This window comes from Pelodiscus sinensis, chromosome 26, assembly GCF_049634645.1.
Source record: "Pelodiscus sinensis isolate JC-2024 chromosome 26, ASM4963464v1, whole genome shotgun sequence".
Classification (NCBI taxonomy): domain Eukaryota; kingdom Metazoa; phylum Chordata; order Testudines; family Trionychidae; genus Pelodiscus; species Pelodiscus sinensis.
Window position 1 is genome coordinate 12,507,321 of NC_134736.1, and position 27,060 is coordinate 12,534,380.

The 27,060-nt window shown below is 43.5% G+C and overlaps 1 protein-coding gene across 3 annotated transcripts in view; it reads right to left on the reverse strand.

Moving 5' to 3' along the window:
- Nucleotides 1–1,186: 1,186 nt before the first annotated feature.
- The window catches only part of CDON (cell adhesion associated, oncogene regulated), a 100,741-nt gene continuing 74,867 nt past the window's right edge, over nucleotides 1,187–27,060 (reverse strand). For all 3 annotated transcript variants that reach the window (XM_075909600.1, XM_075909599.1, XM_006122311.4), the window contains 8 exons: nucleotides 26,860–27,041; nucleotides 24,916–25,021; nucleotides 20,816–20,938; nucleotides 19,417–19,644; nucleotides 17,075–17,361; nucleotides 14,554–14,633; nucleotides 9,923–10,179; nucleotides 1,187–5,355 (listed from right to left, as the gene is read on the reverse strand). In XM_075909600.1, the coding sequence (XP_075765715.1) occupies nucleotides 5,189–5,355; nucleotides 9,923–10,179; nucleotides 14,554–14,633; nucleotides 17,075–17,361; nucleotides 19,417–19,644; nucleotides 20,816–20,938; nucleotides 24,916–25,021; nucleotides 26,860–27,041 (1,430 nt within the window). In that variant the 3' untranslated portion in view covers nucleotides 1,187–5,188. The remainder of the gene's footprint in view (nucleotides 5,356–9,922; nucleotides 10,180–14,553; nucleotides 14,634–17,074; nucleotides 17,362–19,416; nucleotides 19,645–20,815; nucleotides 20,939–24,915; nucleotides 25,022–26,859; nucleotides 27,042–27,060) is intronic.

The following is a 27,060-nucleotide window of genomic DNA, read 5'->3' on the forward strand; positions in this document are numbered from 1 at the left end:
GGAAAACTTTTCAGTTAAAAGCATTTTCGGAAATTCATGCCAGTGTAGACGAAGCCTTTTCTGATTCCAATCTATCTTTGCTGAGATAGGGCGACCACAGCTGCACACAGTGTTCAAGATGTGGACGTACCATGGATTAAGATACAAGGCACTAGATTGTCATTTTTTTTTTTACTTATCTCTTTTCTAATGATTCTCAACATTGTTTGCTTTTTTTGCAGGCCGCTGCCAATTGAGTGGATGTTTCCAAAGAACTATCCACAATGACCCTAAGGTCTCTTTCTTGAGTGCCGATAGCTAATTTAGGCCCATCTCTCCCTATACGAGTAGATGGCATTAGGTTTTCCAAAACACATTACTTTGCATTTAGCAACATTACATTTCATCAGCCATTTTGTGGCCTCTTCGCTATCTTTTTGGGATTAATATCTTGAGCAGTTCTGTATCTGCAAAGTTTTCCACCTGTTTACTTCTTTTCCCAGATCACTTATGTCTAAGCTGTATCTATCCACTTTGATAGCCATTGGCTTCTTCTAACCAGGGGCAGGCAATAGTTTTTGCCCGGGGGCCACTCCAGAATTTTTTGAAGAAACCCTGGGCCACCATGATTGGTCTGGGGGTGGGGGAGCCCCTTTGCCTCCCCTTCCCACTAGGCATCCATGCCCTGAAAGAGACTTGGCACGCTCCCCCAGCCCCAGGCCAATCAGGGCCTAGGGGCGGGGGAGCACAGGAAGTCTCTTTGCAGAGCTGGGGCAGGGAAAAGGAAGCTTCACACAGCTCCCCTGCCCGATTGGCCTGGGGGTGGGCGAGTACGCGAAGCCTCCTCCGCTCTCCCACCCACCCTGCCACTTCAAAGCGCCATGTGCTCCTGATAGGGCAGAATGGGGCTTCCCGTGCTCCCCTGCCCCCAAACCCTGATTGGCCCGGGGCCTGCGGAGGCTGGATCCGGCCTGTGGAGGCCCTTTTGCCCACCTGTTCTAACCCTTGCCTAGGACTAGAAGTGTTGGCAATTCACTGCCGTTCAGGCTGGGTAAATCTGATGAAAAGTAATTCAAGATGAAGCTAGTTACCTAATTTGGCCGGTGTTAATACAGATCCAGGTAGTCGAATTTCTCTAGTATCAGTAGATTTGGGCTAATGAGAATTCACACCACTTACAGAGCGGAGACAATGTAACAAGCATCACTCAAAGCAGCAGCCTTCTCTTTAATATTAATCAAACCACCAACAAATTCTGCCCAACTACATCATTTAAAATATGTACAATTTCAAAAGAATATTACAACTTTTTTAGGAAAATATAGCATATTTTTCTATGATACAAAAAACATGCATCTTTACAAAGTCATTGCTTTTGAGGATCACACAGGTGAAACAGAAAAGGAAACATGTTCCTTGGCAGTATGAGAGCTGGGTGATGCGCTCAGATCCTGGGAGGATCACACAGGGTTGGTTTGATTGTTTTAGACCCAGACCCGTCTTGAGACGGTTACAGAACTCGAGCACATCCCAGGAGGAAAGGTTTGAAACGTGATTTTTAAATGTCTTTGTTTCTGAGATCCAGATTTGGCTAGTAACAGCCAGTTAGCTTCAGAGGGACTCAATGTTTAAAAACAGGATACAAAAGGGAAACACAAAGGTCTTATGTCAGTGAATCTTTACCCAATGTTTTTTAATGTAGTGCCCCTAGAAGCAAAGAACTGAACTTAGACTGTAAATGTAAGTTTCCTTGTCACAGCTCTGCCACTGCACCTCATCCCCATGGTGCCAAAACTCTTGTCAATGAACCCAGAATTCTAGAGTTTGTGCACCTACTTTCTAGGTCCCACTTAGTCCTGGTACCCTCTAGAGTTCCAGAGAAAACAATGCATTAAACACACAACCAAGCCAGCTTTAAAGAACAGGGCGGGACAACACAGTGTTTAGAGAGGCAAGGTCTTTCAGCTGTTCCTGGGTAACTGGTACTAGTGGAAGTCTAAGGATGAGACTGGACTGGTTTGCATGATCTGGGAATCATAACACCTATGCAGGGCTGGTGTGGAGTTCTGTAATTATGCACCTATAGTCAGGAGAACACAGGACCCCTAAAAAGTAAGGCAAACATATATATTTTTATAAATAAAATACAATAAGAGGAACACTTAAAACAGTGTTATTCAATATAAATAAAACAGTCCATGATGAGTCTGCTAACCTGGCAGATTACAACAATCTCTTCCTTGAGAAAACCCACCCCCAAAATCTGATTATCAAAGCAGGTTATGACCCAAGGTTTCATAGGAACCTGCCTTGATTTCCTGCTCCGAACTACCAAACTTGACTGCAGAGTTCCCTGAATCTCTACATCAAAGCATGTAATACGCTAGATCTCCAACCGGGCAACTTTCATAACGAAACAAGACTGGCCCTTGCCTCAGCAGATCACACTCAATGGCAGGAACCTGCCTTCCTTAGAGGCTAATTAGGTCTCACAACATGCAGATTAAATCCATCACATATACCTGCACATCAACAGGCACAGAGAACTCATGTGCACCTCTGGTGCAGCCTCCTTCCCCATCCACCACACAAAAGCAACTAGTACTAACTAGTTCCCTACTGCAATAAACTCTTGCATAGTGACCCAGATCAAACCCTGTAAGTTCTTATGGAAGGGTTGTATTTATAAAATATATATCCTATATTATACATCATATTTTCACACTGTATATACACGTGCCACATTTGACATTTGTTGCAATAGTTAGAAAAGCACAGAGCTAGTCTTTGTGATGCACATCTCTTACTCAGTGTTGTACAGTAGGACCTCAGAGTTACAACCTGGGGAATGGAGGGTGTTTGTAACTGTGAACATAACATTAGGGTTGTTCTTTCAAAAGTTCACAACTGAATACTGACTTAATAAAGCTTCAAAGCGTTACTATGCAGAAGAAAATGCTTTTTAGCAGTGTATGTCTAACACAGTACTCTACTGTATTTGCATCTGCTGCTGCCTGTGTACTTCCGGTTCCAAATGAAGTAAGGGGCTGGCTGATCAGTTTCACTCTGGTGTTTGCAACTCTGAGGTTCCACTGAACATTGCACCTGTAGCCACCACCTGGTTTCTTCCGTAAGGGGTTTGCGATTAAAATAGGGCCAATTTGCTTCACACACACACCCCCGGGGTGTTTCTTGCTCTAGCTAGGAAAAATTCCATTCAAAGGAGGCTGCACATGGTTCGCCTCAGGGCAGCTGTAATTGTGATTTATGTGCCTCCCTCCTTGTGTTACAGGCTCTGATTTTTGAATAGAGTGTTTTATAAGTGCAAGTGTTTTATTTACTATGATTAAATTGGAAAAATCGTGCAGTTAACATTGCAACACCCACATCAGGCTCCAGCTGCTATTTCTAAGATACGGGCAGATTTCTTCATGCACAGCCATTGTGTGAGCTGCGGTTTGTTGGACACGGTGGTCTCATTTAACAGGCAAAGAGCAATGCTACAGAAGAGAGCGCTTTCCCTTTTTCTCAAACCATGGAGTAAAAATCTCATTCAACCTCGCCAGTCCCTGGCAGATCCATCGCAAAGGACTGAATTTTACCATCATTGAGCAAACAAGCAGGTCAAAGATATCATTACATGTTTGTTTTAACCTTCTGTGCATCTTGGACTATCCTCTTCTAGGGATGTGAGCCTCCCCACAGGTCTGCCTGTGCTAAGCAGGGCTAGGGTCTCCAGTGGGGAGCTGCCTGTGCTACTGAGTATTTTAGGAAAGGACAAGCCACTGGCCATCCTATTGGAACAGATCTATGCTGAAGCAACTGGAAATTAAGCAAGTGGGTTTAGTGGCAGCTGTGCACTAATGCTGTTGAGACTGAAGCAATTGGGCATTTCAGAGTGAAAGTTCACTTCCCCCTGCCTGCCTCAGCCCCATCTGCTCCCATGGAAAAGGCTGCATGCACGAGCAGGTGTAAGACGAAAACTCAGCCCATCTTTCATGCCACTTAAAATATGCACAAGAATGCAAAACCACTTGCTACTATGAGACTCAGTACCACTGTCACCAATTCAGCAGCCTTTGGTTTGAGTGTCTTCACCACGAATAACTGATATGGCCTCTCTGAGTTACGAATGAGTTACGGACCAAACACTTGGCCGTAACTCGATCCGTTCGTAACTCGGACCCCACTGAGTTACACGTGACCGCACTGTTCGTAAGTGCGGGTCACGTTCGTAACTTGGGGATCATCTTTACGACCGCTCCATGGGAGCTTTGGTCGTAAGTGCGAATGGTCGTAACTCGACCGTTCGCAACTCGGGGAGCGGCTGTACATGCACAGACATTGCCATTTGCTGGCGAGGTTGGATAAACAATGCTTAGAGCGGCTGTTCTCAGATTTCTCATGTAGCTTATGTTTTACATGGCTGGCCCACAGGTCACAGGAATACTGTCAATTCCCTGATTAGATGACTAACCTTGTGGAAAGAATGTTCAGACAAATCCGGCTGGAGGCTATGAAAGTTTTGGAGTTGCGACATTTCTCTGAACAGGAGGGGCTGTCCAATACTTGCAGATAACTTAAAATACAACAACAAATATCCAACTGAAGGCTAGGCACCCGCTCCCCAACCATAGGTACTACTATTCGACTAGCTGTACGATTTGTATAAAAAGAGCAGCTGGAGTTCCTTATGTTGGGGTTCCCTTATCAAATCTCTTCCCATAAAGAAATCTGAAAACAACATTATCTGAATGTAGTCAGGGAAATTAGCTGTAAAGATATTGCAACAAACACTGACAGAGCCGCTCTCTAGGGTGGCTGCAATCTGCTGTGGACTTCAGAATTGCTCACATTGGAGCCATGCTAATAAGTCTGCCTGCTCAACATGCATGCTGCTCTGCAGACGTACTTCTCATAATGGTAACGGCAATGGAAAACATACAACATATTTCCCATCCTTGCTCTTTATAATATTACAAAACTTTACAGGTAACCAGGCTAGTCCCACAGTGTGTGGAAAATACAAAGGAATTTCTCAAGGCATAAATAATAGAAAAAGCAAACATTTTACATCAGATACATTCATGACACTACTACAAAAAATAAATAACAACTCTCTCTCTTATAATTAACCCCCCTCCAGCAGTCCTTGTCAGGGGCTCTGCTGTGCAGTTACTGGCTTTCAGTGGGAAAATGGTCACTTTCTTCAGGTTTCCTGTATCTGAAGCTGTCGAAGGTCCCCGGAGCTGCTTAAAGTGACCCCAGGTGAATTCCATCCTGATTTTTCAGTACAGTCCTTTGAAACAGACTGCAGAATGAGAGGACTCCAGCTCAAAATAGGATTTGATGTTTCTGAATGTGCACAGATGTCACCTGCAAACCAAGGGCAGATTTCATTAGCATGAAACCTCTGCTTGCTGCTTCACTATTTCAGTCCACTTGTCCCACCAGTCTCCAATCAGATTAGCAAACTGGATAAAACCTACAAGTGATAATCAGTTTGGATTCTGTACGGTGTTAAACTCTGCCCACAACTACCAATTTCATAGGGCAACATTTCTCATGATAAATGTCGCAGTTCTCTAGGCCTTTTAGTAATGTACTTCATTAGCACCACCATTAGTGATCACATTCTTTGCTACCTAGACACATTAAGGGAAAATGGAAAACTACTTCTGAGCTAACCACCACCCAGATACACTGAGCCTCCCAAAGCCAAAGGTTTCACTGCTGTGCATCAGGGACTTGGAACAGGCCTGACAAACTTTTCACTGCTGGCACATCATTTGTATGGCATTGACCATAAATGAGGTCATAAGAAAAAGATATGTCATACTGACCTAATAATTATTGCCTGGTGTATGCATGTATAGGGACCAAATATATAGATATTTTAAAGTCTGCCACCAACCAAAGAGAAAAAAGTTTCTTTCAGACAGAAGTAAGATGTGTAACTGTAAGCCAACCCAATGGAAGACCCTTCCCTTTTACTTACACACACACACACACACACACACACACACACACACACACACACACACACACACGATCAACATGAAAAGAAAAAGAGCAATAAGAGAGGAGGAGACAACGAGGGATGTACAGTGGCAAGGAGACGCGCTTTTCTCCTGCATCTGAGGAAGTAAACTGACATGAAACAATCTCAAATCAGCCTGGGCTGAAACACTGCCAAAGACATCTGGGGTGAGACAAAGACCCTTGGAGAGAAGGTCTGACTGTTAGTTTCTAGAAAGCATGCTATGATTTTGTTTTATATATAACCCTTCTCTTGCCGTTATCCTTACCCACTGCCTTGACATCGAAATCTTTGCTAATAAACTTAGGATTGTTTTCATTATAAATACATCTCAGTGCTGTGATGTTACATAGGCGCTAACCCTGACCGGAATCATGTAAGCTGGTGCATACACTGTTTCCATAGGGATAGCTAGCCTAGGAATGCTGTGACTGAACACTACAGGAGAACACTTCAAAGGGCTTGGGTACACTGACTGTTAACCTGCACAACAAACAAAAGGTCACTATAGCTCAGAGGAGACTGTTTCACAGAAGAAAAGGCAAAATGATGATACGGGAAGGAACTGCCTGGACCTTCCATCATCCCTTCTCTTTAGCCCCTCTCTAAAGACCATGTTGGTACAACTGTGTCTTTTCAGATGGAGAACTCAAAGGCTATCTTATCTGGCCAGCCAGGAGCTCTAAAGGCATGCGTGATGGCTCAGCTCTTGCTGCCCCCAACAGCAAGAACATTTATTTCTGAATTCCAATGTCCCCACTTGGTGCATCCCTGGCTAACTCTGAATTAACACCACTACCTGGACTTTCCCTAGGTCTACTATGTAATTGCTCAGCCAGAATTAGAAGCCCTGGCCCAGTCAAAGAACTGTGATTTGATTGGAATAACGGAGACTTGGTGGGATGACGCGCATGACTGGAGGCATATAAACTGTTCAGGAAGAACAGGCGGGGGAGAAAAGGAGGAGGAGTTGCACTGTATGTAAGAGAGCAGTAGGATTGCTCAGAACTCCAGTATATAGAGGGAGAAAAGCCTGTTGAGAGTCTATGGGTTAAGTTTAGAGGTGGAAGCAACAGGGGTGATGTTGTGGTTGGTGTGTGCTATAGACTGCCGGATCAGGTGGATGAGGCTTTCTTCAAACAACTAGGAGAAGCTTCCAGATCATAGGCCCTGGTTCTTATGGGCGACTTTAATCACCCTGACATCTGCTGGGAGACCAATACAGCAGCACACAGACAATCCAGGAAGTTTTTGGAGAATGCTGGGGATAACTTCTTGGTACATGTGCTGAAGGAACTTGACCTGCTGCTCACAAACAGGGAGGAACTAGTAGGGGAAGTAGAGGTGGGTGACAACCTGGGAAGCAGGAATCATGAGATGGTCAATTTCAGGATCCTGACCAAAGGAAGAAAGGAGAGTAGTAAAATACACATCTTGGACTTCAGAAGAGCAGACTTTGACTCCCTCAGAGAACTGATGGGCAGGATCCCCTGGGATGCTAACATGAAGGGGAAAGGAGTCCAGGAGAACTGGCAGTATTTTAAAGAAGCCTTATTAAAGGCACAGGAAGAAACCATCCCGATGCGCAGTAAGAAAAGCAAATATGGTAGGCGACCAGATTGGCTTACCGGGGACATCCTTGGTGAGCTTAAACACAAAAAGCTTACAAGAAGAGGAGACTTGGACAGATGACCAGGGAGGAGTATAAATATATTGCTCGAGAATGCAGGGGAGTTATCAGGAAGGCAAAAGTGCAATTGGAATTGCAGCTAGCAAGGGATGTGAAAGGTAACAAGAAAGGTTTCTACAGGCATGTTAGCAATATGAGGGTGATCAGAGAGGGTGTTGAAGGTAACCTTGTGACAGAAGATGTGGGAAAAGCTGAAGTACTCAAAGTTTTCTTTGTCTCTGTCTTCACGGACAAGGTCAGCTCCCAGACTACTGCACTGGGCAACGCAGTATGGGAAGGAGGTGGGCAGCCCTCGGTGGAGAAAGAACAGGTTAGGAACTATTTAGAAAAGCTAAACATACACAAATCCATGGACCAGGATTTAATGCAGCCGACGGCACTGAGGGCAAATGTCATTGCAGAGCCTTTGGCCATTATCTTTGAAAACTCGTGGAGATCGGGAGAGATCCTGGGTGACTGGAAAAAGGCGAATGTAGTGGCCTGCTTTAAAAAAGGGAAGGAGGACAATCCAGGGAACTACAGACCAGTCAGCCTTACTTCACTCCCCGGAAAAATCATGAAGAGGATCCTCAAGGAATCAATTTTGAAGCACTTGGAAGAGGAGAAGTGATCAGGAATAGTCAACAGGGATTCACCAAGGGCAAGTCGTGCGTGACCAATCTGATTAGCTTCTATGATGAGGTAACTGGCTCTGTGGACATGGGAAAGTCAGTGGATGTGAGATACTTTGACTTTAGCAAAGCTTTTGATACGGTCTCCCACAATATTCTTGCCAGCAAGTTAAGGAAATATGGGTGGGAGAAATGGACTGTAAGGTGGATAGAAAGCTGCCTAGACTGTCGAGCCCAATGGGTAGTGATTAACGGCTCGATGTCAGGTTGGCAGTCTGTTTCTAGTGGAGTGCCCCAAGGACTGGTTATAGGGCCAGTTTTGTTCAACACTTTTATTAATGTCCTGGATGAGGGGATGGATTGCACCCTCAGCAAGTTTGCAGATGACACTAAGCTAGGGGGAGAGGTAGATATGCTGGAGGGCCGGGATGGGGTCCAGAGTGACCTGGACAGATTAGAGGATTGGGCCAAAAGAAATCTGATGAGGTTCAACAAGGCCAAAGCATTGTTACAGGCTGGGGACCAACTGGCTAAGCAGCAGTTCTGCAGAAAAGGACCTGGGGATGGACAGTTAGAGGAGAAGCTAAATATAGGTCAACCGTGTGCTCTTGTAGCCAAGAAGGTGAATGGCATATTAGGTTGCATTAGGAGGAGCATTGCCAGCAGATCTAGAGAAGTGATTATTTCCCCTTTATTCGGCACTAGGAGGCCACATCTGGAGTATTGTGTCCAGTTCTGGGCCTCCCACTATAGAAAGGATGTGGACGCATTGGAGAGGGTTCAGTGGAGGGCGACCAAAATGATTAGGGGGCTGGAGTGCATGACTTATGAGGAGAGGCTGAGGGATTTGGGTTTGTTTAGTCTGCAGAAGAGAAGAGTGAGGGGGGATTTGAGAGCAGCCTTCAACTTCCTGAAGGGAGGTTCCAAAGAGGCTGGAGAGAGGCTGTTCTCAGTGGGGGCAGATGGCAGAACAAGGAGCAATGGGCTCAAGCTGCAGTGGGGGAGGTCTAGGTTGGATATTAGGAAAAATTATTTCACTAGGAGAGTGGTGAAGCACTGGGATGGGTTCCCTAGGGATGTGGTGGAATCTTCATCCCTAGAGGGTTTTACATCTCGGCTTAACGAAACTCTGGCTGGGTTGATTGAGTTGGGTTGGTCCTGCTTTGGGCAGGGGACTGGACTTGAATGACTCCTGAGGTCTCTTCCAGCTCTATGGTTCTATGATTCTTAGAACAAGAGATGTGATAAGATCAAAGTTCAAGTTGGTACTGCCAAATACGGATTTATTTTGACCACTTCATTTTAAATAGTCACCACATCATCTGGAATAAGTATATGGAGGGGTTCTGTTTAGAAACACTCAGCAATTAGGGCATGCTCCTTGCAAGGCATTTTATTATCTTGACTTCCATAGTCTCCACCTCCATCTTGACCTCCATAGTCTCCACCTGAACACCTTGCAGACTCTGGCCATCCTTTTCTGAGACTAATTACTAGTTTCTGTGGAGTCAGATTAAACACCTTACAGCTAAGTGTACAGCTGTTGTATAACACACACAGAGCTTAGAAGTCAAGATTTATTCTCCCCCAATTTTGGCATACCTTCTGGGTAATCTGTGTTAATCCGATTCATATTTTCCTGACAGCAAGAATGCTGAGCAGATGGCTGCTCCACTTTCTCCTTGTGCTCCTTCTCCATCTTGACGCTGCATTCTGGGACTGCGGAGGCTAAACACATGGCTACCATCACATGATTCAATGGTTTCATCTCTAAATTGTCTTGCTGATAAGGTGCTACTATGGGCATCACAGGTAGTGTGTTGCTGCTGCTAAAAGTGCCATTGGTTTTGGTGAAACACCTGTGAATTTAAACCAAAACAGAGAATCACTCACATAGTCTTGAGCCTTCAAAAATTTGTGTTCTTAAATTACTCTAAATTGCTAGAAGTTTTTAAATACTTCAAGTCCATGTTTCTCAAACTGTGGGTCCCGACGCTCCGGGGGGGGGTCACGAGCAACTTAGGGGGGGGGTCGCGGTATCACAAAGTTTGAGAACCCCTGCTTCTAGTGAATCTCAGTTATTTAATACAGTAAATACAGGAGAGCTGGTAGAATAAATTACAATTATTCTATCAGATAAATTCAAACCTTTTGGAAAAAATATATTCACAATTAAATACTTGTTTGCCCAGCTCACCAGATGGCTGAAGAACAGCGAATCATTTATTTAGCATTTTTCCATCTATTGTCAATTAAGTGACTAGCAAACACATTCCTTCATTCGGCCAGCTCTGTACTACAGATTCTAAATGCCATGACACAGGGCTTAAGTTACAAACCCAACAAGCAAAGAGAGCAGCTCATGTTAAAAATAGACACTGCTGAGCTAGAGAATGTAAACAGAGGAACTAGACAATTGAAGGAGGCATTTTAAAGGTAAAATTTATTTTTTCAATTTCTGCAAAAAATAGTATCAATGACCCTCCTTCTGGGCTATGCAACTGAGGGCAAGCTGGGCAGCCCATCTCTATAGCTGAGCTACTTAGCCCTTACTCAGAAAGAGTCTACAGCAGACACCCTTTAGAGCGATTCCCAGCATGACCTCATCCTATGCAGTGAAAATGCCAAGAATGCTGTGCTCCTCAAGTGCTGGGCACAGCAGGGCTAGCAGCTTCATCTGCAGCAGCCACAATAAATGTGCAAGGCCAGAAGACGCCCCTCCACTGAGATTGCAGATGCACAAGGACGAGTTAGGCAGCTCAAACGTCCATCTTTAAAACAGGCACGTGACTTGGAATTCTCTGAAATAAGCTGCAGAAGCTGTAGGAGGAGGGCATCCTTTGTTCTGAAAACCCCAAAACCTCACTACCAGTCATTCACTTTCCACACACCCCGGCAGTCAACAGGAACTTACTCTGTAGAATTCAGTTACTAAGGCGACAAAACAGGGATTGTGACATCACAACAGCCACATGAAAACAAGAGAGCGGCAGGCCGATTACAAAGAGTGTATATGTTTATGCACCATTTCCTTGGCCATAGCATTACAGGTGGAACCTCTCTAATCTGGGACTCGCTGGTCTGGCAGGAGCATAAATGTTGCTGGACCAGAGGGTTCCAGGGGAGGGCTGGGAGCCAGATGCACCACAGTGGGGCTGCCTGGCAGGGCTGGCAGGTCAGCAGGGCTGTCTGCTGCGAAAGGGGCTGGTCCAGCAAAATTCCTCATCCAGGACTGATCAGGTCCCATGGGTACCAGACCACAGAGGTCCAGCCTGTGTTTGGAAGTGTGCACGAGAGTCACACAGATTATCCAGTGAAATGCCAAATGGATACAGCTCACAACAATTTCTACCGCCCACCTTAGAAGTTCCACCCTTCCTGCTATGCGCCCCATGCACCGGGCCAGCCTCTCTCATGTCAGATATTTGTATAGCACTGTCATTACGCAGCCTACACACTGCCATGCTGCGCTAGACCCAGTCGCCACACACAATTCCATGGGAAGCCGATTTGTAGCACGATGTATTTAACATAGTAAAATATCCTTTCACTGATGGAAAGAAAAATGGTTAAACAAGTGGCTACTTCGAGCCAAGAGCACAGGTGACCAAAATAACCGTGTCCTACATACTGGACAGACCTAGCCCATATGCAATTGGAAGCATGAGTTTCACAATGCTGGCCTACCACATCACATCTGAGTGCAAGAAGGAATTGCTGGGGGGGCAACATGGCACAAACATGCCCACAACTTGGAGAACTGCTAGGCTGTGCCCTATGAAACAGGGCTCCTTCAGCTGCTGTGTTACTTGTTTGATGGAGGGGAAAAAAGCTCAGCTGGAGTAGTTCAGGCCCAAACCATTTATTCTCACTCATTTTAAACAAACAATATAAACAAAGGACTTAGTGTATTCTGCCACACACAAATCTGAGCTCCTGGTGAGAGAACTTGTTGCATAGGTTGTTGTGTACAAAATAGGCAGTAAACAGAAGAGACCCATTTTAACCACCGGTAAAGTAGGAAAATGCCTTAAGGTTTATTCAGGCCACTAGTCCAACTAGTGAAACATTCTTCATACCCCTTTAGAAGGATGAACATTTCTGCCTATGCAGTCACGGTCTTGTATTGCACTGCATAGGACAGTGACATTGGAAGAAACCAGTATGTTACTTGAAGTCAGAACTGTCCTATTACCAAGTCTCATTTGGCAGTGGGAATTGCAAGATGTTCTCGCTGTGTTTTCTTCAATGCTCATGTCAGCCTGGACAGCTTGCATGTGAGAACTGGCTACAGGTTTGTGTGTTATTTGGCATTCCATGGATTGCTGAACTTTCAGTATTCAGAGCTGATTCTGTGCATTAGGAAGACCAGTGACTATTTTGAGACATCTGCATCTAGTTAACTGAACCCATGCTATTCTAGTTTTGCAGAGCATGCAATTCAGAAAAGTTAAATGGGTCAGTCACTCTGGCATGTGATCATTAGACTGCAAGGAAAGATGGAAGACTATTATATGAGCTATTTTGGGAGACCTGAACAATGACACACAATTCAGAAGCGCCGCCGAACTCCCCTCCCTCACCTCCGTACTGGTAACTGACCCTTTAACAGAATTCACTCTAATTAATGGGAAGTTAATATATTCAAATTCATAATTTCTATGCAAGGCAACTGCCAAGTCCTATTTAGATTCCCCCAAACTATTTCCATCAGGTCATTCTGATTAGGGATGTAAAAACAATTAAAAATACTAATTGTGTAGCCGATTACAGTTCCAGCAGCTACACAGTTAAATGGGCTGCCAGGCTAGCAGGAGTTTAACTGTTAAGCTGATGCTTATTGGTTCCAGTTATCAATGAACTTATCTGTGGCTTTGTAGTAAGCATACTAGCTAGGAATCAAGAAAACGTGCGTACTGCTCATCTCTTCCACGCCGTGTTTATATAGCTCTGTACTTCACAACCCTTATGTCTAAGGAGGCTAGACTGACCCCACCCCTCTTCCCCCCATTTTACAAATAAAGTAACAGAAGTTGCACAAAATCACTTGTAGCAGAGCTACCCTGTCACTTTAGAATCCATCTGCACAATCTGATGTACGTGACAATGCTGTCTGTCTACTAGACCATTCTTCCATCCCAGAGCCCAGAATACAATTCCTAACTTCTAATCGCTAGAAATGAGGCAATCCAAATTCCAACCATTTTACTACTGTCTAGCAAATAGTTGTGTAACCTGTTGGCCAAATGTAGGTCACGCTCCTCTCAAACCGAAGGTCCACACAGAGGACAATTCAGGTCACGTTTCACACAGTCGTGTATGGACTGGGGATTTGACAGCCCAGGGTTCAAATGTTGCTGATGAAATGTGGGGACTCTACCTACGTAATAACCAGTGAAGGTGCTAACAGCTCCGAGTGGTATTCTTCCTGTCTTATGAATCTGTCTATCTATTGACTTTGAGTTTTATCTGCTTAGGTTTAAGTACCCATTCTCCGGATACTTAATGATGCTCTGTCTCCCGCTCCCCTCCCTTTTTATTTCTCTCCCCTCCCCCCTTCCTCTCTCCTATTTCCAGTTTTTATATCCCCAATTCATAACTCTCGTCATCTGAAGAAGTGGGCTGTGCCCACGAAAGCTCATGATCCCATCTACATGTTTCGATAGTCTATAAAGTGCTATCAGACCATTGGTTGTTTCTTTCTGTAACAGACTAACTCGGCTACCTCCTGAAGCTTGTGTAACCATAGGATTGCCTCATATCACAGAATTCCTAATTTGCCAATTTCCTTTTCAAAAAATGCGACAAGAATTTCCAGTTAGCCAATATGCTCAAAACCAAGAAAAAAATCTGTCCGTTAAAGTGCAATGAACAAAAATATGTTTCACACTATGGCCATCTGTCACACGTCAATAGCTTGTGTCACAAATAGACAGGCTTGACAGTTAAGAAGTTTGGTAGCTTTCAGGCATGTCTGCACTGCAGTGGGAGGTACAATTCTCAGCTCGGGTGGATGAACCCATACTAGATCTCTTGAGCCAGCCTGCTAATAGCAGTTGTGTGGCAAAGCATGGGCTAGCTACTTACGTACCTAGGATCTTGAATGGGGCTGTATTCAGGTGACTAGCTTGTGCCACCATAGCCACACTTGTTATTTTTGCACTGTAACTTGGGAAGAGATAGCTAAAGCTCACTGACAATGCTGCCAAGAAAGAGATCTGTAACCAACTTACCTGTTATTGTTCCGACAATTCCGGCAATTGATGCATTCTGAGGGGTCGGTCTGAGGCACTGCTGTATACATTCCACCACCCTGGAAGAAAGGGGAAAGAAATAACCCCCAATCAGTTGCAATACAAGCACGCAAGATGGAGTCTATGATAAATGGACGCAATATACGTTATCCCCCAGGAACTCTCATTTAATTTTGAATCTTAATCACCTTATCAATCTTCAGCTCTGTGTTTTGCAATGTGGCATGGGAATACTGAGCTTCTATTATACAAAGTCTAGAAAGTTTTCTGCCAGCATTTGTGTGAGAGAAAAGTAAATAACTGTAGCTTAGACAAGTATGTAGTAATTTCCCTGGCTTGTTTTCAGTCTAATATGTCCAGGTTTAGTTTAATACACACACTGTAAATATGTTTATTTTTAATGCTGTTGACAGACATGAAAGCAAAATTCATATTCATTAGAGAATGGTGCCCCGTTTGGCAAGATGGGGTGTTAAATAGTCAGGGCTGATGTCACAACATACACCCATCCCACTTTCCTGTAATTACTCCGATTAGATCAGTTTACTTCACTAAACAGATTTTTGAAACATTTTATATTTTTACAGATGGGGTAGTTCCTTTGCCAGAAATGACTCTAGGGTGCGAGGGATTTGGTGGTGTTGGTTTTGGCTGAAGGGGCCTTTTGCAAGTAAGGAAAATGCCCAGATTAACACATACCTCATTGTTAAATACTAGGTGGACACTGATGTGAGTCATTTGAAAAGGGTACTGAATGGTTACAATTCTGCATTTTCTTCAGGGAAGCAAGTTTAGAAGAACCAATTCAACCTCTGAGTTGGAGTTCGATTGGATAACGGCTTCTCTACTATTTCTTATTTCATATGCCTTTGCACCGGTCTGTTCCTACACTTGGCAGGCCTGCGCACTCATGGGCGCGGGACCAGTGGGGCCACTCACATCATGCCTCTCGCCCAGGCTTCTTCATCTCCCAATCAGTGGTGCATTAAGAGGAATGGCAGCAAGAGTGGGGACAAAGTCCCTTTGCTCTGTTCTGTGATTGTGCAAGTGTCAGATGTTCTGTCTAGGAGTGGAGTCAGCTGACGACACCCTTGCTCAACAACGTTCCACAGTATTCCAAGTGGGCAGAGAAAAAGGAAAAGCACTATTAGCAAAATGGTGAAGATCTCATGGGCCTGCTCCACACAGAATAGTGCAGGAAGCTGAAGATCAGCCCCACAAATGTGTGCTGGACCCTAGGTGGTATTACACCATGTATATAAACTTAGGGTAAGCTTTCCTCTGTTATTTCCACTTCTTGTTCTGGAAGAAGGCACTCCAAAATATCAACCAGCATTTGTAAGGAAGCTTGTCTGTACAGTAACTATCGATCACACAATCAATGCCAGAGGTCTGGAGAAAATCTCTGCTTATTTAAACCAAAATACCAAACCTTTGGAGGATTCCCATTGCTAATTTTGGTTCGATAGCTTTAAAATGTAAGAAATCTTTAGGCCTTGTTTATTCTTTTAGGCAAAGGGATAACTGCACCTTTGGTACCTCAGAGTGGCGCAAAAAGGAAACCATGTGAGGAGATGAATTGTCTATACTCCAATCTAGAGTTCTCTGAAGTGGCAACTACCGTGTAAGTGGCAATTTGCTGTTTAACAGAACAAAGTATTTGTGTTCAATTACTAAAGCAAACAGTCCCATTTCCCCCTTTGGAACCAGCAGTTGTTACATAGACTGAACTTTTCCTTCAGTTTTTCTGGGCAAGGTTCACAATTTTGAGTAGGAGCAGTGATAAAAGTTTAGTAAGTTTGAATGCAACCCATCTGTTTCCACAATAATGAAATCATGATTCTTTCTTGGAAATGGGACAAGTTTCAGCAAATTTAAATAGTTTTCCACTGTACACAATCACACGGCTGGATCACAAACTAAGACCAGTTTTAGTTAGTTCAAGAAATTAGTCTCAAAAGTTGCAAACAAGGGACTCAAAGGCAGATATATTTATGTTGTTGTACTTCAAGAGCAAAGGGAGATTTTTGATGAGACTCCAGTTATGTGCACAGTGGTAAAATTAACAGTGCTGCTTACAAATCACAGATCTGAAATGGGTGTGTGCATGTGTATATATGTGGGGAACAGCTGATTCATGAAGCTGCAAAATCAGCAACCATCACTACTACATCTGACAGGAAGCCTGAGAAATACCCTGTGTACATACACTACAGTATCCCAATCCAGCCTTGCAGGAGTCTCAAAACTCTTGTAGACTAGAAACGGGTAACATCCAGTTATTGGTCCCTCTAATCTGCACAGGAAAGCCCCAAGGATGGCAATGTGAAGAACATCAAGCACCAGCTACTTGCACAGACACAAAGAGCGAGCAAGTGGTTATTAGCTCTAGCACGAGGACTTGAGTATTTCCACAACTCTGACTGGCCTCGCCAGAGCTTACTTTTAAACCTTGAATAAATTCCAGCATGCAGATCAGAAGTAGGTGAAACACTCTTACGTTCACTAAATGGTGGGAATGATCATAGTCCATGTGTGTCCTGGAGAGAGAGTTGGTGTGCCCTGGGTAAAGTCCTGCCCCTCCAGTCAAGCCTCCATTCACAATCCCATTAACTCCACTCGGAACCTTGTGATGAAGGTGTGCACAGCCGTTACTGAGACTACCATTGCTGATGAAATTTCCATGGATGCTGCCATTGATGCGGCTTGTGCCTGGTAAAGTAGCATATTCGACCATTTGCCCAGTGATATCTGCACCTTGGTAGAGGTAACCAGGAGGGTCATACTCTGCAAAGGGAGACCCATGAGGAAAAAATTAGAACACCTTGTTACCATGATTTTTCTAACATTCAGTGTATGATTAAAGACTATTTTATTTCCATGATGCTATTAAAACCCAAGTCGGAAGAGTCTTTCAGAGATAAAGAAGTGACTCATCTACTCCTAGGATTTTTATAGTACCCATAAATGGGGCTCTACTGAATTCACAATCCATTCTGGTCAAGTTCAGAGTCACAAGAATGTTAAAATATGTAGATTTCATTATTTTAGACCTTTACATCTGGAATTTCAGAGTGTTGTAATTGTAACTGTCCTGACCTCACAAGCGGGGGTGGGGGCGGGGGAGGCGGCGTTTACAAGGTTACTGTAGGGATATTGCAGTACAGCCATCCTTAGTTCTGTGCTGCTATTGGCCAGGAGCCCAGCTCTGAAGGCAGAGCCTCTGCTAGCAGCAGCACAGAAATAAGGATGGCATGTGCAGGACTGCCACCCTTGCTTCTGTGCTGCTGCTGGTGGGGAGCTGCCTTCAGAGCTGGGTATCTGGCCAGCAGTCACCACTTTCTGGCCATCCAGCTCTGAAAGCAATGCAGAAGTAAGGGTGGCAATATTGCAACCCCCTCTAAAATAACCTTGCGATCCTCCTATGATTCCCTTTTGAGCAGGACCCCCAGCATGAGAAATGCTGGTTCCCCCCCTCCCCATGGAATCTGTATAGTATAAAAAACCCCACAAACACACAGATTTCATGGCAGAAGACCAGACTTCACAGCCTGTGATGCATTGTTCCTGGCTGTGAATTTGGTAGGGTCTTACCCATAAATTGTAAGATCCAAGTGCTTAATATGCAAATGTTTTCCAGCTCTACAATAACTATGCCCACATACTAATCCTGTTGGCCTGGAAAGAATTTAACAGAAGATGTTGCTCAGTAAAAATAGGATTTTAAAACAGGATCATTTGCATGATCAACAGGCTTGAAACTTATTCTGGTTCTGCTCAGTTTCAAAGGAAGTTTGCATAATTTGGGTTTGGAGTATGGATCATATTTAAACAAACCACAGACTATGCAAATAAAGCTAATTAAAGCAAGAAATGGAAGGAACTATTTAAAATATCATGTAAGACTCCAATTGCTCTGACTATTTGCTGGGACTAGAAGTTGATGCTGTTCGACCTCTCTGGTCCAGCACTCTTGGGACACGACCATCCCGAATGAGGGAGTTTGCCGGCCCAAGGTTGATGAATGTCAGCCTCTGGGCTCTGCCAGGGGGCCACAAATATCCTAGCTGGACTCCCCTCCTCACCGCTGACCCCACTCCTGGCCCCAGCCAGGCTCCAAGCCAGCAGCTCCCCGGCTGCCCCTCTAGCTCCTAGCTGCCAGGGCTCTCTGCTCCAGCAACATCCACAATCCAGCAGAGAGGTTCAACTGTAGTATACAGCACCTTTCAAAAGCTTAAGTATTCCATAGTATTTCAGAGAGTTTCTGCTTATTAACAGCTGCTCCACAGCCTTTAACCAGCACTACAATGAGCCTCAAAAATGTGCCATAAGATAACCCAATCTGTAAAAAGTTAGAGACAGGCAAAAGGAACGCTGGATTTATACTGCTATCTAGGAAAACACTTACGGACATGCTTAAGTCTAAGCATGGGAGTACTGCCATCGAAGTCAAGAGAACACTTAATAGGCTTACAGGTAAACGTGTCTAAACGTGTTGCTGGATCAGAGCCTTCATAACTTATCCAAAGAATGGCACTTTTAACAGTGCAGCAGCACACTGCTGCAATCTGCATGTGTCCCAATCCTCGAATGGGAATCAGTGCACTGAAGCAGAGACCTCATTACTTTCCCCAGTTCTGCTGTCATGCCATGTGTCTCAGGAACACCACACAAGTGGAGAGTTTCTATCACTAACCAAGTACCAGGTTGCTCCTAACAGCAGATGCAGGGTTCTCATTTGCAGTATTGAACGTGCGCTATATTTATTGTCTACTTTTCATTCAGTTGATACATTTTCATATTAAACTTGGCTTAGCAAGACAAAAACCAAGAGTAACTCACTCTGCATGGTGTTTTGCTGGCGATTCTTCCACAGACACATGGCAATGAAAACGATCAGAATGAGGACCATCACTCCAAGGACACAGCCCACAATCAGATATAGCATATCACTGCTCCGAACAGGGCCGTTGGATGGGCCAGTGTTGCCTCCAAGCCCACGGTCAGGGGAATAAGGTGGTGTACTCAGGTCCTTCATTGGATATTCTGAAGCTCCAGGTATGCGTTTCACTGGTTGAAATAGAGGAGACATGGTCTTGAGAACCCAGCGTGGAATAAGGAACCTGCAGAAACATTATTCTAACTATACAGTTATGAAGTTGACATATCTAGCACTGAATTATCTAGCACTGATTTGTAGACAAAACATATTCAGCTCAAGATTTTTACATTAGCTGATGAGGTCAACTATGACTGGACAGTAGCCATGTGCCTTAGAACATGTTTTTATCATCCACCTAGCTATAATCCCATGCACCTAAGCTATGTTATACTTCAATAAGCAATTGAACATAAGCTCTGCTGGAGACCTGAAAGAACTCTTTCCACTTCTGAGGTCAGGAAAAACCACACTGTGCATTTCTGTATCAAACCATTGCCAGATGCCCTACTTCTATCTGACGTGAACCCTGCTAACTTCGTGTTTTCAAAACTGCATTCTTCAGGAAATTAACAAGGATGAAATCTTACAAAATTCCAGGAGTCAATATGACACCTGCACCATTTCAGCAACTATATATTTGCAGGCTACTAAGTAAATATATACTAAATTGTAACCATTCTGTGTTTCCCAAAAACAATGTAAAGAATTAGTTACTGATAACTGATTTTGCAGGACTAATTTTTTCCCAACACTGAGTGTTACAACCAAGATTTTAAATGAGGGTTTGTTCAGAACATTTTTAAACACTGTATTCATAGCATTAGAATGTGTTTTGCAAAAGGTTAGTTCATGCCTAGGGAATCTAATCAAGACCTGTAATCTAACAGAAACCACTCATTATCTAGAGCAGGGGTGGGCAATAATTTGTTATAGTGGGGACTTGACCATTTACCAAAATCTTGGAGGGTAAGTGCCACACTTTTTCATGGAGAGGGTGCTGGATCTGGCTTAGGGGAGTATGTAGGAAGGGGTGCAGGGTTTGGGAGAGAGAGTCATGACTTGCAGGAGGGAGGAAAGGGGGGGGGCAGAGAGTTTGGGTGGTGGCCTGGGGCAGGGTTTTGGGGGGGGGAGGAGGATGCCAGAGGCAGACTCTGGCCGGTAGTCACCCCTGAATCATCCAAACATAATTATAGGTGATGGAACCAACTTTTTAAAAGAAATGAAGGTCAAAATGTAATTTACTTATCATGCTTTACATTTAATATTACCTCTCAAATGAGCAAAAGTGCTCCCACTCACCTTTTGTCTCACAAATCATCACGTTGCTGTATTCACTTTCACCTCCCTCATTATAGCACTGCATTTTAATATCATAAGATGTTTCCGGCTGCAGGTGGCTTATCAAATGCCATTGCTTTGTACCTATGAAGAAAAATGGAACTACATTTGTTTTCTTGTTTGATAGGAGATAGGTGAGTGTGTGTGGGGAGGGGGAGAGAAAATCTTTGAGTCAAAAGAAAATATAGATTCTTTTCTATTACTGGGCAAAAGTATAATGCTGGGTTGTCATAGCTTTGCTCGGCAAGCACAGAAAACACTATCTTTAAAATATTATACTTTGTACTTTTAAACAGAGCTGGACACAGAATGATTTTCTGGTGGAAAATACTATTTTGTCAAATTCAAAGCTTTTTGCAGGAATGTCAATTTCAGCAAAATTTTGGTTTTGGCAAAAAGGAAAAACAATTTTAAAGTATAAGTGCTCTGTTTTGACATTTTTATTGGTTTCAAACTTATTTTTTAAAAGTCAACATTGAAACAAAATGTTTTGATTTTGACTTTTTGGCATTTTTGTTTCATGGGAAATTGAGAATTCTTCAGTTCTGCTCTGAATGAAACATTTAAAAACCCTGGAATTGCCTATGAAGCGGAAATTCTGGTTGAGACACAACTCTCATTTGAAAGACAAACTAATCTTTATTTTTTACACTTGGAATTATTCTTTCCATCCTGGAAGATTCCTAAGCACATTCCTGGGTATACGATGGCAAGCTTGTAATCGCTTCATCCTCCATTGCCCAGGGTGGAATGTGCCAGCTGTTTAACATACAGGAGGCCCCCGACTTGCAACGTGATTGGTTCCTGGGGAAGTATTACAAGTCGGGGGCATCCTAACTCAAACCCTCATTTACGACAGGCTCTGTGTGCTGTCGTAAATGCAGGCGGAGGACATAAGTCGGGGGGTTTCGGCCCCTTCCGCTCTTATAAAAATGGTTGTAAGTGCGGGGGAGTTGGAACTCGGGCAGTCGCAAGTTGGGGGCCTCCTGTACAGTGTTCATCAGGGGAGGCAGACAAACAGGAGAAGCTTAGGTAGGCAGAATGTAATGACTCTCTTGTTAGACGTTGGCGAGAGTGCTGAGATATTACCCTGACCCCTTCAAGAGTACCATGGGATCCTCAGTGACTACCAATGTGAGGTTCCAATTACAATCCTAGTCACTCAGTCTTAAAGTCAATATTATGATCTCTATCATCTCAGTTAGCAGAAGCTACAAATAATTCAACTTATACTTTGTGAAATGTGCTGGGTACACTGATAACAGGCCTGTCTCACTCTCCCAGTCTCTTGGGGGCATGGACGCCAATCCCAGCAAGCTTTTCTAACAGAATGATTTTGTTACCACTGGCTGCTAGCCAGCCTTTCATTTAGATACCCTCCTGAAATACAGAGCACTTCAGTATAAATCACTCAGGTTTTATTTTCACAGACTTGTGACAAATTTTAATAAACAGGGACCCTTTTCTGAGAGTTGAATTAACTGTTTGAGCACTTCTAATCCCTCTTGGAAAATGCCACCTTGAACGGTTTCCACTGCTTCTGTCTACCACCTACTGACTTAAGTATTAATTAGAAAAATAAAACCCACTTGGCTGGAAGGGCCGCTCCGTCAAGATTCCACTCAAACTCCAGAATTAAAGCTGCCTGCAATTCCCACTGCAGTGTCACTGCAAATAGCCTCCAAGGGACGCTGGGTTTTCACTCTACCACATGAGGCAGGCTCTTTTCAACTGTTGGCTTTCAGAGTAGCTAACCACTCAGTTCACACACACTACAAACAACAGCTTTTATTTAAATATTGGTTAGGTCTGGAATTGGCCTATTCCTCAAGCACATTTTTTCACTTCTGTCTCCTCTTTCTCTCTCCACCCCCAAACATTCCTTTCAGTAATTACTATCCCAGGTTTTAGGTTTCTGCTTCAAACCATTAGTGGAACTGGCATCAGTACAAGCACTTTAACTGTGCTCTCTGTGCACCATTAGGAAGGGAAAACATTTAAACAACTGACGTCAGACTATATGTAGGTGTAAAATTCAATCTCCAAGACAGAAGCAACAGGGAAAATTCAGTACCTATAAGCAGGAAGGGGAAGGTTTAATTTTGCTTTTGCTGAAAGATACAGACACTGGAAAGCCATATGATGCAAACACACAAACATGTTTATAAAACTGCTTGTGGCAACTTTTACAGAAGAAAAATCTTCTATAAGCTTTTGACTGTCTCAGAAGACAAGACTTAGCAGGAAATGTTAATGAAAGCTTAAGGCAACGCGTTAACACAACTGCCAACAGCTTTTCCACTGGTAAGAGTCTTCACAAGATAAAATCCGTGAAAATCAGACACTAAGTCTCATGTAAACTGAAAATAGCTTTCACTATTTTACAGAAATATGGTAAAAAAACCCTATAATGTTTCAAATTGTGCTGCTCGCCTCCTTCTACTGGTTCAGTCCACGTGGTGGAGTGTGGCCAGGGCATTGGGCTGGTGGCAGAAGTCAGAGCAGAGATGTCCCCTTCAGAATCTCAATCTACTGTCACCTCCTCCTATAATCAAACTTGTCTTTCCTCAAGCCCCAACAATCAAGGTTAAATGAAAAACCATGTCTACTCTTTTTCATTGCAAATATACAGTATTTCAGATATGCTATGGGGTAAATAGTCAGGCTAGCCCACAAAAAGCCTATCTAGGATAGCATTTCTATGGGAAAGTACATTCCAAGTTCTAAACAACTGACTTACAAACAAGCTTCTGGAACACAACCCATTTGTAAGTTAGGGGCTTCCTGTATTTGCACTCAGTCTGAGCATATGAGAAGGAAAGCCTTGCACTGAAACAGATCATTTTCAGCCCCAGTACATTTACATGTAGGCTGGTTACTGACTGGATACAGGTACCCGAGCAGTGTGGCAGTACAAGTTAGTCCCCATCCTGTCATGACGGGGATCTTGATCCCAACTGGGGGTGAAGAATGTAAGATAGTCTTCAAAGATGGTGGGAGAAGTAAGTAGGTGGCATCAATGGATATGCACAGGACCTTAAGGTGCATGTGAAAAATGGCCTATGGCCTCCGTTAGGAGTACATGGTGGTGGGAGGAGGAGGAGCTGAGAAATGAGACCTCTGGGGTTCAGGGACAAAGGGATCTGGTGGATGCAGGTAACGGAATGTGCAAAGGAAGTAGCTGGGGGTTCAAGAGGCTCTTTCTGGTGTTTCCTTCGGTGGGCTGGAGTGTAAATCCCCAGTGACTGCAGGGAGGAGGTCAAGTCCTTTAGAGAGCTTACGAACTTGTTTGCCTTTATCTGCTGGAATAAATTTTCGATAATGTTCATTTCCATTACAAAGATAACGTTCGTGTCCATTACAAAGATAGCTTCCCCAATTATCACCTCTAATATCATTATCTCATAAACATTAACCTCCCCCCCTCATGCCCTCTCTGTTCTAAAATCTGATTTGCCTATTTTATGTGCGTGCACTTTTTTTGATTGTATCCCTTTGGTATATACGGTCATGCCAATTTTCTTCCACAATTTGATCTGAGGAAGTGGGTCTGGCCCACAAAAGCTCATCACCTAATAAACCATCTTGTTAGTCTTTAAAGCGCTGCATAGTCCTCTCTTTTGTTTTGGCAGAACTAAGGGTTTATTTATCTTAGAAGACTTGCACCAGAAACACTAAATCTAAAATCCATTGAATTGCACCAGTAAAAATCCCTAATTGCTAGATGCATGTAAACAGATTTAAATCTTATTTTATTTTAGCATATTAGTGGATTAAGATAAATACAGATGCACTTAAAGCAGTTTAGGTCTTGCAATGGCGCAACCAGAGCGACTTAAATCAACTAAGTCTGACCGATGGAAGAAACAAGTTCATGCGGTGGCAGGATTTGGTAATAAAAGTTAAGATCTCTACTGCTGGTGAATATATTATTTAGGCTGAATGAGTCTGGATAAAGTAGTTCAGATTTTATGTAAAACACAGCCATTATAGCAACCCAATGGTTTTATCCAACACAACTCTGGCATACTGCTTCTGATAATGCATATATCACATCATACCTTCCACAATATCCCTCTTGTAATCACTATCATTATCACTGTCAGTTGGCCGGTAATAGATATAAAATCCTTGGATGGGAGTATTATTGTTGCTTGATGTAATATACTGTAAAAGAGAATAAAAATAGTAAGTCATTAGACAAATTATTTAAGAATAAAATATTAATTTTTTTACAATGTCATGACAAATTTACTTAATTCAGGAAGCGAACAGAAATATTTGCAGAAAAAGATCTAGAAAAAGTAGAAAAAGCCACTATAGTTCAGATGATATAAGTTTCCATTCTAATCCTCTACTGTCAGTCACCAATTGCTATTGGAAGCTTCCATTTTGGCTGAGAAATTCTGCACGTTGGTCTCTGCACAAAGGTTAATTTCTTAAAGTCTTTGACCTAATAGTTCTGCTGCTTTTTGGTCACAAAATAAAAAATACATACTCTTTCCACAGAGGAGAAAAAAGTATCTTGGGATCTTTTTCTGAACAGCCATACTGCTGAAACAACTGTGGTTTGAAAGTTGAAAACAGGCCTCAGTTAAGTCAGTGTCTTTCAGTGCTTAAGAATAGAGGTGCTGACTTTGATTTCTGGTTTCCTAGAAGGTGCTTGGCCCCCCTACCCTCCCTCTTCCCACTCCACTTCTTTCCACCCCATTCCACACTTTGCCCTGGGCATGCCATGCCCTTGCTTTGGCTCTTCCTACCCCCTGCTCTTCCATTTCTGCCAGCTGCTGAACAGTAGAGCTTCAGAAGGTGGGAGGGGCTGATTGGCAGGGCCTGCTGATAGGGGAGGCACTGGAGGAGGAGAACAGTGGTTGCTGAGGATATGATTTTGAGGCTTAGTTAATTCTTTTTAGTATGTGCATAATGGTGGGTTCTTTTCAAGGACTCGGACTAAAACAGGATTATTCCTGTTTAGGAAAAAATTCCTAACTGTCAGGGTGGTCAAATATTGGAATAAATTGCCAAGGGAGGTGGTGGAATCTCCCTCTCTGGAGATATTTAAGAACAGGTTAGATAGACATCTGTCAGGGATGGTGTAGACAGAGCTTGATCCTGCCTTGAGGGCGGGGGGCTGGACTCGATGACCTCTCGAGGTCCCTTCCAGTCCTATTATTCTATGATTCTATGATTCAATAACGCTTCTGAGCTGTTTGGAGGAGTTAAAGTGAATATTGATTAACAGCAAGGCAGTATCAGATGTACAGCAACAACTCAGATTTCTAGAGTTTAAATTTTACAACATAGGAAAGAACGAGTAACTGATATGGTTCATGGGATGGGGATACACATGAGTCTGTTAAGAATACCACTCAACTGCACAAAGGAAAACAACTACATTTAGGGTTGCCAGGTATCCAATATTGACCCAGACAGTCCAGTATTTTCGCCTCCTGTACGGTAAAAAAAAATTCAGAAAATACCGGACACCTAAAATGTCTGGTATTTTCTGATTTTTGTTTCCCCTGACAGGAGGCGAAAATACCAGACACTTGGCAACCCTACACAAACTCAGCAACTGGGTCCCGCCCCCCCGCTCACCTGGCTCCACTGTGGGGTTGGTCTTCTGGCTCGGAGTAGGAAAACAAGATGTCCGCCAGCAAAACGACTGAAAGGCCTTTCTTAAAGGGGCCATGCAGTTTTTTTAAAAAATGTTTTTGCTTAACTCTGAGGGTCCTCCACCTTCTTCCGCCCCCCCCCCCCCCAACTTCGGTCTCCCCCTCTTTTTTCCCCCCCTCACAGAATTTTTTCCCTGGTGTGTTTTTTTGGGGGGGGAGGGGTGTTCAGTATTTTTGGTTAAACCATCTGGCAACCCTAACTATATTGCTAGCTTGATTATGTTGTTCTTGACCCTTCTCTTTAAAAAGATATCTAACTGACAAATCAGTAAGAATTAGTTTACGGGGGAGAGTGAGAGGGGGAGGGAACGACAAAAACCATGTACTCACAGTCCATTTTAACATGATCTGAGTGTCGCTGACTGCCTCAGTGTAGGCAATGTGAGGTCCTGCAATCGGGCGGTTGGAAAAACGGTTGGTAAAGCCAGCGACCTGATAAGGTCGAGACGGTGAGCTTCGTGGACTATCCCCATAATTGTTAACAGCAATCACACGGAATTTGTATGTTGCTCCTTTCAAAGACAAAAGATA